This window comes from Barbatula barbatula (genome assembly GCF_947034865.1).
Source record: "Barbatula barbatula genome assembly, chromosome: 8".
NCBI classification, from domain to species: domain Eukaryota; kingdom Metazoa; phylum Chordata; class Actinopteri; order Cypriniformes; family Nemacheilidae; genus Barbatula; species Barbatula barbatula.
The window spans coordinates 14068932-14084573 of NC_136771.1; the positions used below are offsets into that span (position 1 = coordinate 14068932).

Below are 15642 nucleotides of genomic sequence, written 5' to 3' on the forward strand. Positions count from 1 at the left end.
GAGCGGGCGTGCTACTGTGCGGCAGGGCCAGTCGGGTTTCCAGTCACTTCCTGGGCTTGAATGTGCCTCCCCTGGGCTTGACCGTGTCTCACCAGTGCTTTCAGGCGTGGTTAAAGTCAAAGGGGGGAGATTATCAGAGGTAGAAGTACTGCGGCAATATGCATGTTTCGCCATTCTTTCAGAAAGTTACAAATAGTGAAAATTATTACAAACGGTGATTATTTAAAGACTTCAAGGATTCAAGAAAACAATTTTCTTAATGGTCACATTCTGTAAGGGTTGTCTGATAGTCACCTTTGGTTGAATGCAAATAAGGTCCCGTTACGTATTCAGACAGTTATTGGTATTTACAACACTTGCTGATGGGCACATTATTGTAGAAACCTTTTGTTATTCTGTGACCCATTTAAATCTTCCGTGATGGGTTGTGTTAGAACATTTAGTACATTTATTCATTTGGCAGACGCTTTTCTCCAAATCGGTTTACAATTAAGGAAAAAAAACAAGTGATTCGTCCAAGTAAAGCAATATCCATGAGAAACGGCAGTAAAACAAAGTTCCAGCAAGCAAACAAAGACTACTACAGAATAGAGATTTAGTGTTTTTTTTTCTTTCATTTTAAGAGACAGTTAAGTGTTTTTATGGAAGAGGCGAGTCTTCAGCTGCTTTTAGAAATAAGTGATTGAACCAGCTGTCCTGAAGGAAATGGGAATATTGTTCCACTAGCAGGGAACAGTGAATGAAAATGGCCTTGAGATAGATCTCGTGCCTCTCTGTGAAGGTAGAAAGTGGCTGGAAAGACGAGAAGTTCAGTCTTGGACAGGTTGAGTTGTAGGTGATGGTCTTTCATCCATGCAGAGATGTCATCTGGGTGAAACGAGAGGTGAAGTTGAGTGTCATCAGCATAACAGTGGTAGGATAAACCATGTGATGAACACCTTTCTTTGTTCCTCACCCCCAAGTACATTAATCTGATTAATCGTGTGAAGCCATCAGTGAAGACCATCAAGGTGTGGCCTGCGGGGGCAGACTTTTCACTCCAGGAAAGGTTTCTACACACAGACTGGAGGCTGTTTGCTTCTCAGGCCACCAGTGGCTCTCACGCGGACATCAACAGTTACACCTCCTCTGTATTGGACTACATAAATTCCACCATTGATAGTGTCACAACCCAGAAGCAGATCACCACGTACCCTAATCAGAAGCCATGGATGAACAAGGGAGTGCGCCTCCTGTTGAAAGCACGTAACACTGCCTTCCGATCAGATGATGCACAGGCCTATAGTACTTCTAGCGCAAATCTGAAGAGGGGCATCAAAAAGGCCAAGCACTGCTATAAGCTGAAGCTAGAGGAACATTTTTCCAATTCTGACCCTCGACGCATGTGGCAGGGCATCCAGGCCATCAGTGATTACAAACCCAACCACTCCACCCCATAGCCACAGATGCAGTCTTCCTGAACGAGCTTAATGACTTTTATGCTCGCTTTGAGAGAGACAATAAGGAAACAGCTACCAAGCTCACATCCTTTGCTGACCACCCAATCATTACACTTAACTCCACTGATGTTCACAATGCACTAAGTCGGATCAACGCGCGCAAGGCTGCTGGCCCAGATGGCATCCCTGGTCGCGTACTCCGGGCATGTTCAGAGCAGCTCGCTGGGGTCTTCACGGACATCTTCACACTCGACTGCAGGCCTGTGAACGGATCTAACTCCTTCATCAAGTTTGCAGACGATACAACAGTGATTGGTCTCATCAGCAACAAAGATGAGACTGCATACAGGGAGGAGGTCCGGCACCTGGCCACATGGTGCTCAGACAACAACCTGCTCCTTAACACCTCCAAGACAAAGGAGTTCATCGTGGACTTCAGGAAGGGAAAGGAGGCACACACGACCCCATCCACATTAATGGGATGGCTGTTGAACGTGTTTCCAGTTTTAAGTTCCTGGGGACTCACATTTCGAAGGACCTGTCCTGGACCACCAACACCTCATGCCTGGTCAAGAAGGCTCACCAGTGTCTCTTCTTTCTGAGGACACTGAAGAAGAACCCACTGTCTTCAACTATCCTGGTGAACTTCTATCGCTGCATGATAGAGAGCATCCTGACCAACTGTGTCACAGTCTTGATACAATCCAGTCTCGGAGGTCTACAGACAATTCCTTGGACTTCATGGCTTGATTTTTGCTCTGACATGCACTGTTAACCGTGGGACCTTTGATAGACAGGTGTGTGCCTTTCCAAATCATGTCCAATCAACTGAATATACCACTGGTGGACTCCAATAAAGTGGTAGAAACATCTCAAGGAAGATCAGTGGAAACAGGATGCACCTGAGCTCAATTTTTAGTCATGGCAAAGGCTGTGAATACATATGTACATGTGCTTTTTTTATTTAAATTTTAATAAATATAAAGAATTTAATCAATTTTGTATATAAACAATTGACAAAAACACAGCATGTAATGTACATGTTGTTTAAAAATGTTAGCTAGGTACCTGAAAGTGATGCTCCATCACCTGGATCTTCCCCTGCTCCGGACACTTTTTCAGGGAATGATTTACATATTGTAATAAAATCTCCACCATCTAAAGAAGAGGACAACAGATGAGTTGGTCACATTGTTTGCAGAATGTTGGTTAATGGTAATTGTTCTTTTAACAAAAAAATTAATTTGTAGAGGTGGAATACAACTTTTACTTTGTTACTGTACTTTTTGCAACTATGTATTTACTTCAATACATTATAATGCATAGTTTCATACAGAACTATTATATTCCACTGCATTCCATAAAAAAACTATGTTCCCTAATCATTTAACTGAACACCAGTGTTTGGGCACATTACTTTAAAAAAAGGAATTAGTTGTAATTACTTCTCGCAAATAGTATTTAGTAGCGGAGTAGAGTTAGTAACGGAGATTATATCATTATAAAAGTAACTAATTACCAGGGAATGTAACTATTGTCTTACCTTTTTAAAAAAGTAAAATGTGTCAAAAAAACTTGGATGCCCCAATATTAAATATGTTATTCTATTTAGATTCCATTTCATTCAAATTTGTATAAAACATTGTACACATATAGTTTAATGTTGATGTGGGTCGATGTGAGAGACACCTATTACATTCAATATATTATATATATATATATTTTTTTATATACTGTCCTAATTTTCATTTACAATTCCATAATGATGGTTGTCACTAAAAAGATGTTTAAAAATAACAGGGTTAAAGTTACACACTAATAATTCAGACACCATGTCAGACCACTGCAACATTTGTATTAAATTATTTCAGTCCATACATCCATTCATGCATTTTCCAAACACACTTAGGCCCAATCTCATCTCTACCCCTTAACCCTATACATTCCCCTACCCCTCTGTTTAGCGCGTTCATGTGAAGACGTAGGATGTCTCGACAACAAATAACCACTTCGTTCAACATGCTCCTACCTACATGCACTACACCAACACCACCACCTGTTTATTTTAGACAAAACCTTCGCTCCCTCTCCCCTAGCACCCTCTCTGCTAAAGTGACATCCTCTCTTCCCTCCAACTTTGCATCTCTAGATTCTGCCACTGCCACCTTATGCTCTACACTTACATCCTGTCTAGATAATATCTGACCTCTGTCCTCCAGACCAGCTTGTGCCATCCCCTGCCCTTGGCTGTCTGACATCCTCCATGAACAACGGAGTACACTCAGGGCTGCTGAAAGGAAATGGCACATCCTGCTGACCTAGGGGACTACATACACTACTCTCCTCTTTCTTTGCTAGTGTTCACAGCGAAAACATCTTTTTATACCACCAAGGTGAGCAATGTACCTAACACTTGGCAGCTTTTCAAGACCTTTATAACGCTCTTCTTTGCCCCCTCCACTCCCGCCCACTACCTCTTTGACTGCTGAGGACTTTGTGGTATTTTTCACTGAGAAAACATCAGCCATCAGCAAACAATTCTCAGCACCACAGACCTTGTTACACACTACCCTCACTTCAAACACCAAACTCTCCTCTTTCGCCCATACTTAAGAAACCCACATTGGCCCTGCTACTACCGACAGTTACAGACCTGTCTCTATCCTCCCTTTTATTGCAAAAACTCTTGAAAGGGCAGTTTTCAACCAAGTTTATTCATACATATCCCAGCACAATCTACTTGATGACAAGCAGTCTGGCTTCAAAACAAACCAATCCACTGAGACTGCACTGCTATCGGTCACAGAAGTGCTAGCCAAGGCGGAATCGAAATCCTCGGTCCTGATTCTGCTAGACCAATCTGCAGCGTTTAACATGGTAAATCACCAGATACTGCTAGCAACCCTGTCATCCTTAGGAATCTCAGGCTCCCCTCTTCACTGGTTCCAATCCTACCTCTCCGGCAGATCATTCAAGGTGTCATTGAGGGGCTCGCTGTCCACTGCTCACCACATGATCACTGGGGTCCCTCATGGATCGGTGCATGGACTGCTGCTTTTTTCCATTTACATGACATCCATAGGACCCATCATACAGGCACACGGCTTCTTGTATCACTCTTATGCTGACGATACAAAGATCTACATCTCGTTTCACCCAGACAATACCACTCTAGCAGCTCGCATAACAGCCTGCCTAGATGACATCTCAGCTTGGATGTAGGAGCATCACCTCCAGCTGAACCCAAGACAGAACTACTCATGTTTCTGGGACACCCCACAGTGCAACACGATCTCACCATCCAACTTTCCAAGTAATTCCACAATCACTCCGTCAGAATCAGCCAGGAACCTCAGAGTCATATTTGATGAACAGCTGTCCTTCAATGATTTACATTTAGTCATTTACTACAACTCTTTCCTGGTGGAAAATTCTTCCTAACACGGTCCGGTCAACCAACCGTTGAAACTAGTAACTCTTATATTAGCACCTATTGTACTGTTGCTCTTTAATGACATATCGCTTATTGCTCCCCGAACTCTTTGTAAGTCGCTTTGGATAAAAGCATCTGGTAAATGACTAAATATAAATGTAAAATGATAAACATTGCAGCATCTCCGTAGGATCAGTGACATATTATAATGACATATGACAGTGTAGTAGTTGTGTCATTTTTCTAACGGGAATTTATTTAAACCCTTCCCTTGCCACTTTGTTTCAAGGTGCAAGAGGAAGGGCGAGTGGTGGGTGAAGGGGTATAAAATAGACTTAGGATAGAGCTTTAACCTATAGAAGGTCGGTCAGGGGAAGGTTGAAACCTATCCCTGCATCTTGGGTCACAGGCAGGATACAAACTGTATAGATGATCAGTCCATTACAGAGCACTTACAGAAACAAACACACAGACACTCATTGACAAACATATAACTAAGGGCAGTTTAGTGACTTCAGTTTACCTCATCTGCAAATCTTAAGACTGGGGTCAAACTGGAGTACATTAAGAACACCCAGACTAACACCGGGACAACATGCAAACTACGCATAATAGGCTCTATGGCTCAGCCGGGCACATCACAGAACCCTCTTACAGTGAGACAACAGCAAGGTTATTTTAGTTGCCTTAAATTAAAATAAAACATTTGCATAGTGCATAATGGGTCTCCCACCGAGGGCAAAAAAATACAGAAATCAGCTTTTACAACAAAGATATTAAAATGAATGGTCTTATATTAGCTCGGTTAACTGACAGAGTTCTATTTTTCCTGTTCTTGATAGTATAACTTGATATAAATGATGTATTGTAGTGTCTATTTTAATCTCTTAAAATATGTCTTACCTTGTCTGCAACTACACCTTTTCTTTTAGCAGGGTCTGCATAAAGACCTGTTACATAAACACATCAAGTTTCATATTCTAATATCAATTGATCTTAATATTAAGTTCAAATAATTTCAGCACCTTATTGTAGCTGCACAGTATTCCATGTGTTGAACAAAATCACATAATGTATCTATTCAGCAGCAGAGCAAAAAAAAATAATGGAAAGGCAATTCACTAGTTGCACATGATGGCGCCGGAAGAGTAATTTGGCAGGCAAAAATGGGTGTTTTTTTAGATAAAAAATAAAAAGTAACATAAGCGTTATGACAGATCCTCTTCACATTGTTGAGCACTTTGTTGAGCCAAAACAACTTGAGTGTTATACAACCGGAAAGTAGTCTGCGGCTTAGCAAAAGCTCATCGGCGCCTACATGTGCCCATGAGTGATCTGACATTTTATTTTAAAGTCGGCATGAAACAGAAGAAGCAATGGGTTTTTTCCGTATCATGATGTACACCTGAATGTCACGACTTCTGAAATGAGAAAAAAATTTAAGGAGGGACTCCATCCAATGACAACTGATTGGATTGTTAAAAGGTGAAAGTTTTGAACACGAGTTTGCAATCTGTCAATCACAGAAGTGAGTACACCACTCACATTTTAGTAAATATTTTATAATATCTTTTCATGTGAAAACACTGAAGAAATGGCACTTTGCTACAATGTAAAGTAGTGAGTATACAGCTTGTATAACAGTGAAAATTAGCTGTCCCCTCAAAATAACTCAACACACACCCATTAATGTCTAAACCGCTGGCAACAAAAGTGATTACACCCTTAAGTGAAAATGTCCAAATTGGGCTCAAAGTCTAAATATATTGTGTGGCCACCATTATTTTCCAGCAATGCCTTAAAGTAGGGTTGTGCAATTAATTTAGATTGAAAATTAATCATAATCATCAATTTCACCCTTCATCAATTACAAAAACAAAATAATCGAGGTAAACGATTAATGTGCCTTCCATTTTGCAAGGATCCTCTCTTTTCTTGTAGTATTAATCCACAGCGCACACCTTTCCTTAAAAGTGGTTTAGCAGTGCTATTTCTTTACATTTATTATTCAGTTAAATTCAGAGTTTAAAAGCAAAGTTTTTTTTATTTTCGATATTGTTTTAGCAATCGTGTTATATAATCGGGATCTCAAAATAATCAAGATCACATCCATGAAATTTGTTATTTAAAACATCCATTTCAGTCAAAGAATTAGTTAAGCTCAAAGGAAAATACGTATAATAATCGTTATTAAATATACGTATTTTAAAGTCTCGCGTAGTCAAAGCACTTATCGCCGCTTTCTTTGGCCAAAGCCTGCCCAATAGGCCATATGACTGACAGGTAAAGCAACCCATCATTTTTCATCTTGATCTGCGTTAATGTAACTAAACTAAGTTATGGACATAAAATTATGCATGCTATAGAATCATATAACATAGGTCATGAGATAGGGAATTAAAAGGGGAGGAGTTACATAGTAAATATACTATGTACGATTTAGGACATGGATTACTGGAATCATGTCCTGTGGTCTGATGAGACCAGGATAAATTCACCAGGTGAGGTCATTTCTTCAGTGTTGTCACATGGAAAGATATAATAAAATATGTACAAAAATGTGAGGCGTTCACTCACTTCTGTGAGATACTGTACATGGTGGGTTTTAAATACATTATTGCAGGAACCAGTAAATTTACATTGGTATAGACAGAAAGCTGCTACTGTAATCTGGCCTAGACTTTATTCCACAGAAGTTGGAACATGTAAAATTCTAGAGATGAGTATAGACTGAAATACTACTATGAGTAGACTGAAATAACACAATGTTTATTGTAGAAATTAAGACTATTGACATTGGCTTTTAAAGCTTCATATTGTATATTGTAATGCATAAATTGCATTATGGGGGTGTACGTAAACTTAGAAAGCTAGTGCTACTGGATTGAGTTGTGTTTAAATCAATAAAAATAAACTCCTCAATGAAACAAAAAATTATGTAGATTGAGCTTGTCTCCTTGACAAAAGTAACAGTTAACCTTGAGGTTTCTTTTAACATTGTTTTGTTTTGCACTGTTTTCTCAAGATATTTCCCTCTTTCTCTGAGGGGTCTAGCCACATGATAAAGAAAACTGATACTTATTGTTCCTTTTGTGTGCATTCAAAATGCTGACTGGCTCACAGATAGAACCTTATATAAAAAAAGTGTTTTTTGTAGAACATGGTTTTAAAAAGAAATCCCAAAATGTACACATTGAAAAACAAAACATTACATAATGTTAATAAATTGTCACAGAATAAGAATATGTGAATAACTCAATCTTGACAAAAATGTCAGATAGAACCATCTTATTCTAGTCTGCATGGCCACCGGAGCATTTGTTTTTAACCAGTATATTTTTTCAATTGATTCCAAAAAAAAAACACAAATAGCTGGCGTTTCAGGCAAGAGCCATGATTTTTCAGCTGCTTAAAAAATGCTCCTGTGGACACATGCTTTGAAATCTGAAAGATGCAATGAATTTCCTGAAAATCACAGCATTTTTAGAGATAATTGCAGACATAGCCATTGGCTCAAAGGTTTTGAAGAATAAAATTTTAATTAAAGAGAAAACAGCAAGGTCTCACCCAGCACAGCTTTAGCAGTACCCTCATGGAAAGACCAGGCAAGTGAAAGAGCCTCTATGAATTTCTCCTGCTTCAGCAGATGGTCTACACGCTGGAGGAATCCATAACAAATCGTATCACATTCTTTAGCAGGCTAAATATGTTATTTGATTGCTATAAAACAATGCCTTACCTCACGCCAGTTCCTCAAGGTCATGATGTGCACAGACTAGAGAAAACACAATGATTTGATACAAATCATTTCACAACTCAACACTTGGAAGTAGTAATGCATTAGCTTGGAAATCACAGAGAGTAGACCTTAGTGAATATGAAGGGCATGCTGATAAGCACAACCGCTAAGGAACAGCAGCGCTCGGTCAAAAGGTTCCTAAAGTTACAGCTAAACACAAACTGTTCATTTCAGTTTTACAAGATACAATTTAGAGCCCAACTTAAATTGGATTTAAATATAACTTACAAAAGGCATTGATTCTCTGTACAATAACAAACCTAAACGTGACTTCCCCTCCTGCCCTCCAAAAATGTGGTGCACTTTTAAATAAAGAACTTCATGCGATTGACTTTGTAAAGATGATGCAAAGATATTGAAGCAGATAAACTGAAACCAGAATTTGGCGTAAACAGAATGAGAACATGGATCCATAATGCTTTGTTACCACTCTGCAGGCTGGTGGTGGTGTAATTGGTGTAGGGGATGTTTTCTTGGCACACTTTAGGCCCCTTAGTGTCAATTGAGCATCGTTTAAATGCCACGGCCTACCTGAGCATTGTTTCTGACCATGTCCATCCCATTATGACCACAATGTACCAATGTCACAAAGCTCGAATCATTTCAAATTGGTTCCATGAACGTGACAATGTGGCCCCCACAGTCACCAGACCTCAACCCAATAGGGCATCTTTGGGATGTGGTGGAACGGGAGCTTCGTGCCCTGGATGTGCATCCCACAAATCTCCATCAATTGCAAGATGCTATCCTATCATTATGGGCCAACATTTCTAAAGAATGCTTTCAGCACCTTGTTGAATCAATGCCAAATAGAATTAAGGCTGTTTTGAAGGCGAAAGGGGGTCAAACACAGTATTAGTATGGTGTTCCTAATAATCCTTTAGGTGAGTGTATATAGAGAGGGAGAGAGAGATATTAGCATTTTGATGGTATCAACAAAATGAATATAAAAGTTATTGACGATAAAACTTACGCATTGACATGTAAAGCAATTGCTTTATTTTGCTGCTGTGGCTATATTTCTCTTCTTTCCAAAAATGTGCTCATATTCGCTTGTATGCTTGTAACAGTACCTCCAATTCGACGTCACATGCCGTTGCCATGGTGAATCATGCTATCCTCGCTCAATTGATGATGGCTCAGTGGATTGAACTAATTGAAATCAGCTGTTCAGAAACAGAAAACTCAAGTGTAGGGATTCCCTGAGTAAATTAACTCAAGAGTTCACATTTGAACTCTGTGTTGGTTGTACCTCTTTATTGAAACGGGCCCCAGGAGCTCTCAAAGTTTACATTCAAATGTCTAAATCTGAACTCTCGTCAACGTCAAATGTCCAGTACAATTGTTTATAAAAAACTTTTAATAAACATAAAAAACAACTTTAAATAAAAAAAATCACTATATATGAAGAGTATTGAAAAAACGATAACTCTGTTTGAAACTTTTTTAAATCATGTTTTTATTATGTCATCATAGTATTTTTATTGTTTTATTGTGTTGGGTAGCTGTGTTTTATATTATTACTTTATCAAAAGAACCCAACTGCAGTTTCATTTATATTAATTTTAATGTTTATAATATATTCAGAAACAATGTTTTTATTGTGCAAGTTCTTTTTTGCAAATTAACTCTTCATGTGCTAATTATCATGTCATCTTGTCATACTTGCGTTCACTGCCTTAGTTACATCAAGTGCTGTACTTTTATACAACAAAATGGAAAATTCTCATTTTTATATTTTCTGTTCACTCTTATATAACAGTGTCAATCCATTGTTATAAAACAGTGTTTTTGTTTACTTTTATTGAATCATGCAGCAAAACAAGCAACAAACCTGGGCAACAAACAATGCACATATTAACAAACCTGAACTAAGTTCATATTCATATGCCCAGTCAATCAGTTACAGTGACAACATTTTGGAAACGCTATTTTATTTGTTCAGTTGAATGAGCAGCTGTTTTCTGCCGGTAGCTGCACAGATAAACAAAGAGAAAGACGAGCTGCATCGGCAAAGCAAAACCTAGCGCTCTCGGGGCTGTACCTGCAACATTTTTCTACTGCATAAAAGCTAAGGTTTGTCTACGCGCTCTGCCTGATGAAAGAAGTCACCGCAACACTGGTTTGTGCACGTGGCGCGCCTGCCTGTCTGTGTGCTTGTTTGTTTGGACACATGGAATTCACTCCCCGTCAATTGAGAAGGACTGCTCTAGATCGATTATGTAATGGCCATGAAACATTACCTGACTAATAAATTTGTCATGTTTGAATTTATTATGCATTATTCTGAATTTATAAACTCTAGATCATCGCATTACATTGTAAAGGTTAGTGATGGACTAAAATTAACTTGATTATCCTGAAATCCTGTTTAGGATTAGCGTACATCAGAAGTATATTTTTTGAGAAAAATTGTGATGTGTTCAATAATTATTTTACCCACGATATTTCGTTTCTATGCGAGCACTGTAAAACAGGAAAAATACATGCAATTTCAAACATATGACCCTATACTTAACACCGCTCTTTCTTCCTTCTTGGTCAATCAACCAATCACGTACATAGCAACGGGGTCAGCCCCACCTCCTGACTAAAATAAAAGTTTCTCCTTTCTTTCCTTGCTCAGAGTTGCTCTCAGATTAGTCCTTAAATCGCTTTTAAGCCAAGACTCCTATGTAGATGTTTTAAGCTAAATAAAGAGCTCTTTAACCATTCTTAGAAGCTTCACGAATACGGGCCCTGATCTCTTTTGGAAGCTGATTCTAGCTACCAGCTAAAAGCGGTTTCCCCTTGTTTGGCGTTAACACCTAGTACAGAATATTCAACTGACTTGATTTTAGTGATGTAAGTGGTCTGTTAGGTTTATATACAGTGAGCAAATCTGCAATTTTTTCAATCCCAGGCCATTTGGTGATTTATAAACATTTACATTTAGCAGACACTTTTATCCAAAGCGATTTACAGATGAGGAAACATTGGAAGCAATTATAACAACATAGGCAACAAAATGCATAAGTGCATCAAAACTAGTCCATCAAAGCCTAGCACAGTATACAAAGCTAAGAATAGTGAGGTTAGTACTTGTTTTTTGTTTAATAAGACAAAATAATTAGAGGTTAAAATCAATCAGCTACATGTTGACGGAAGAGATGCGTTTACAGGCGTTTTTTAAAGATGGCAACAGAGTCTGCTGATCTTATAGCAGCAGGCAGATCATTCCACCAATGTGGAACAGATCCAGATAAGGTACGCGAGAGTGACTTTTTTCCTTTTTGGGATGGTACCACTAATTGTTGTTCATTTGCAGACCACATGGATCTGGCAGGAACATAGGTCTGCATTAGCGAGTGAAGATATGATGGTGCAGACCCAGTGGGGGTCTTGTAGGCCATAGCTTTGAACTTTATGCGGGTGGCAACAGGGAGCCAGTGTAACCTGATGAAGAGCAGAGTTACATGCGCTCTCTTCGGTTCATTGAAGACCACTCTTGCTGCCGCATTCTGGATCATCTGGAGAGGTTTGATTGTGCAAGCAGGAACACCAGCCAGAAGTGCATAACAATGATCCAGTTTGGACAAGACAAGAGTCTGGACTATGACTTGTATAGAGTGCTCTGATAGGAAATGTTGTAGAGGATGAATCTACAGGACCGGGTGGTGCTGGCAACATGACTTGAGAGGTTAAGCTGATCATCAATTACCACCCCCAGGTTTTTGGCTGTGCTGGACGGTGTAATAACTGATGAGCCTAGTTGAATGGAGAGGTTGTGGTAAATCTTTGGGTTGGCTGGGATCACAAGCAGTTCCATTTTTGCAAGGTTTAGATGCAGGTGATGATCCTTGATCCAAAGTTAGATGTCACTCAGGCATGACGTGATGCGAGCAGAGACCGTTGGATCGTCCGGTTGAAATGACAGGTAGAGTCGTGTGTCATCCGCATAGCAGTGATAGGAGAAGCCATGCTTCTGAATGGCTGAGCCGAGGGATGTCATGTAAATGGAAAAGCGGTCCAAGCACTGAGCCCTTAGGCACACCCGTGTTGAGCTGTTGAGACGCGGATACCTCATCTCTCCAGGATACTCTGAATGACCTACCCGAGAGGTAACACTTGAACCATTGCAACGCCATTCCAGAGACACCCATAGCACTGAGAGAAGACAGGAGGATGCGATGATTAACAGTGTCAAAAGCAGCAGACAGATCCAGTAGGATGAGTACGGACGACTTGGATGATGCTTTTGCCAGTCTCAGGGCTTTGATAACTGAGAGCAGTGCAGTCTCGGTGGAATGACCGCTCTTGAAACCAAACTGATTACTGTCCAGGAGTGAAGTGTTGATGATGTGGGTCAGAACAGGCACAACTGCTGGAGAGATGGGCTGGAGGAGATGGGGAGGTGGTAGGGTGGTTGGAACCAACGACCTTGGAAACATCAGCTTCAGACAGAGGAGAAAAGGCGGGGAGCACACACACGTGTCAGGGATTTGGGCGGGTTCAACAGGTGGTGGTGGTGTAGAAAACTGACTGTTGATTGCGGTAGTTTTATTTACGAAGAACGACGCAAAATCATAAACCGTTAACTCCGATGAAGGTGTGGGAGCAGGCGGACAGAGGAGAGGAGAGAAGGTTTTGAAGAGTTTGCGAGAGTCAGGAGAGTTGCTGATGTTCGAGTGGTAATAATCAGTTTTTGCAGAGGTGAACTCAACAGAGAAATTATAGAGGAGAGATTGGTAGAGAGAGAGGTCAATATGGTCTTTTGACTTGTGCCATTTTCTCTCAGCTGACCGGAGGCTGGCGCGATGCTCACATAGTACATCCGATAACCAGGGGGCAAACAGGGATGCACGGGCTGGTCCAGATCTAAGAGGGCATAGGTTGTAAGCGTGGAACACAGAGTGTCTGTGGCACTGTTGGTATTCAAAAGAGAGAGCTCCTCAGAGGGGGGCAGTGCAGACAAGACAGCAGAGGAAAAGCAGGAGGGAGGGAGGGACCGCAGGTTGCGCCGGAAAGTGACCAGCGGTAAGACATCTGCATTGTCTGGAGCGGTGAGGTCAAGGGTGACGAAGAAGTGATCAGACGTGTGCAGCGGGTTGACCTGAAAGTGATGAGTGGAGCAGTACCTTGTGTAGATCAGATCTAGTTGGTTTTTCCAGACTTATGGGTAGCTGATGTGGAACCCAGCTCGAGGACAAATGATGCGGTCAGGTTGATGAAGTCAGCAGCTTGTGGCTTTCCAACGTGGATGTTGAAGTCTACTGTTTGAATTTCCAGTTTTTGGGGATAAGTAGACCGGTGCCTCCACCCCTTCCTGTGATGCAAGGGCTGTGGGAGAAAGTGTGGTTATGGGAGAGGGCAGCGGGAGTGGCAGAGTCCTCTGGTTTGATCCATGTTTCTGTAAGTGCTACAATGGAAAGACCAGAATATTTAACAAAAGCTGTAATGAAATCAGCTTTGTTCACAGCAGATTGGCAGTTCCACAAGCCTTTTGGGAAAGTAGAAGGGGCAGTTGATAACAGTGATACATTGTGCAGATTATTAGCATTGATTTACGTGTTGTAATAACAGTGAGGATTTGAAAACACATATTCAAGAGAAGAGAAAGGAAATAGGAAGAGAAATTATGGATCCATAATGCTTTGTTACCACTCTGCAGGCTGGTGGTGGTGTAATGGTGAAGGGGATGTTTTCTTGGCACACTTTAGGCCCCTTAGTGTCAATTGAGCATCGTTTAAATGCCACGGCCTACCTGAGCATTGTTTCTGACCATGTCCATCCCTTTATGACCACAATATTGATTAAAATCTTTGCCGTTCATATTAATTTTATGAATAGTAGGCCTTTATATAATCTTATACAAAGTAACTAAGTACCTAGCTACTTTACTACCATACTAGTTTTTTAATTGCATACTTTTTAACTTTTACTCGAGTCATTTTTTAAATAGAGAGTTGTACTTTTACTTGAGTAAAGATTTTGGCTCCGACCTCTGTTTGTTTCCAATTGCAATAACTTCAGTTAATCAAGGAGAAAACTGAAGTAATTTTTGGCACATCCAACTGTTAATTCCATCAATGCATTGGCAGAGAGAGTAAAAGGGGCTGTAGTCATTTGGCAATAAAAACAAGCCTCTGGTTCACGAGCAAAAGAGATAATGGAAGCTAGACATTCTCGTTAATAGCACTGTCAATATGGATATTTCTCTCAAACAAATGCATCGATTCCATTCAGAAGACCTTTGTTAAGACCACGGAGCAGTGTCGAGCCATTCTTTGATCGATGGATGCACGTATTGGAGGTTAAAAGAATTGTCCCCCATTCACTCCCATTTTACTGCTTGGATCTTCTCCATATATCCATTTAACTCTACTTTTATATAGTCTCCTTTTTTAGGCGACTAAAACAGGTAAATTTTGGCAATGAGCTGTAGGGAACAGCCATCTAAACGTTACTAGTCAATTACCTCTGGCAGTGACCAAGACTAATGAGTTTGTGACCGTACGATCCCGATATAGACAGCCAGTGCGAGACTAGGCGACATGGGAAAAATTTATTTACCTACTGAAATTGACAAGTGTTGCTCTTAACCTTTTCATGGGCATTTTGTTTTCATAGTCAGGCAGATATCGTGATGTATCATTACAGGATTGTCAAGAAATACAAAGATTATCTCAGAATCTTATGACAGTGTCTTTACCTTTGTTCCTAGATAAATAATCTGGCCTCCATAGCTGCTTACAGACTGGAAACATGCTCTCTCTCCAACCAGGGCCTACAAATGCACACAGAGAATGAGATTATTTTAATGACCTCTATTTGTAGATATTGTGTCAAGCACAATACATTTATAAAAGAACAATTCCAATACCATTACTTATTGATTTCATTGTTTATTGTTTTTTTTGTTTTTGTTTGTTTGTCATGTGCACATCATGGTAAAAACTAATGCAACCTATCAGTTTGGTCTGCCAATGTGA

The 15642-nt window shown here is 40.1% G+C and overlaps 1 protein-coding gene across 1 annotated transcript in view; it reads right to left on the minus strand.

Annotated features, from left to right (window-relative positions):
* vps8 (VPS8 subunit of CORVET complex) overlaps positions 1-15642 on the minus strand; it is a 145495-nt gene that overhangs the window by 59633 nt on the left and 70220 nt on the right. Inside the window, exons 15-19 of the mRNA XM_079462308.1 lie at positions 15363-15437; positions 8612-8647; positions 8440-8530; positions 5776-5822; positions 2508-2597 (exon numbers count right to left, since the gene is read on the minus strand). Of these exons, the coding sequence (XP_079318434.1) occupies positions 2508-2597; positions 5776-5822; positions 8440-8530; positions 8612-8647; positions 15363-15437 (339 nt within the window). The remainder of the gene's footprint in view (positions 1-2507; positions 2598-5775; positions 5823-8439; positions 8531-8611; positions 8648-15362; positions 15438-15642) is intronic.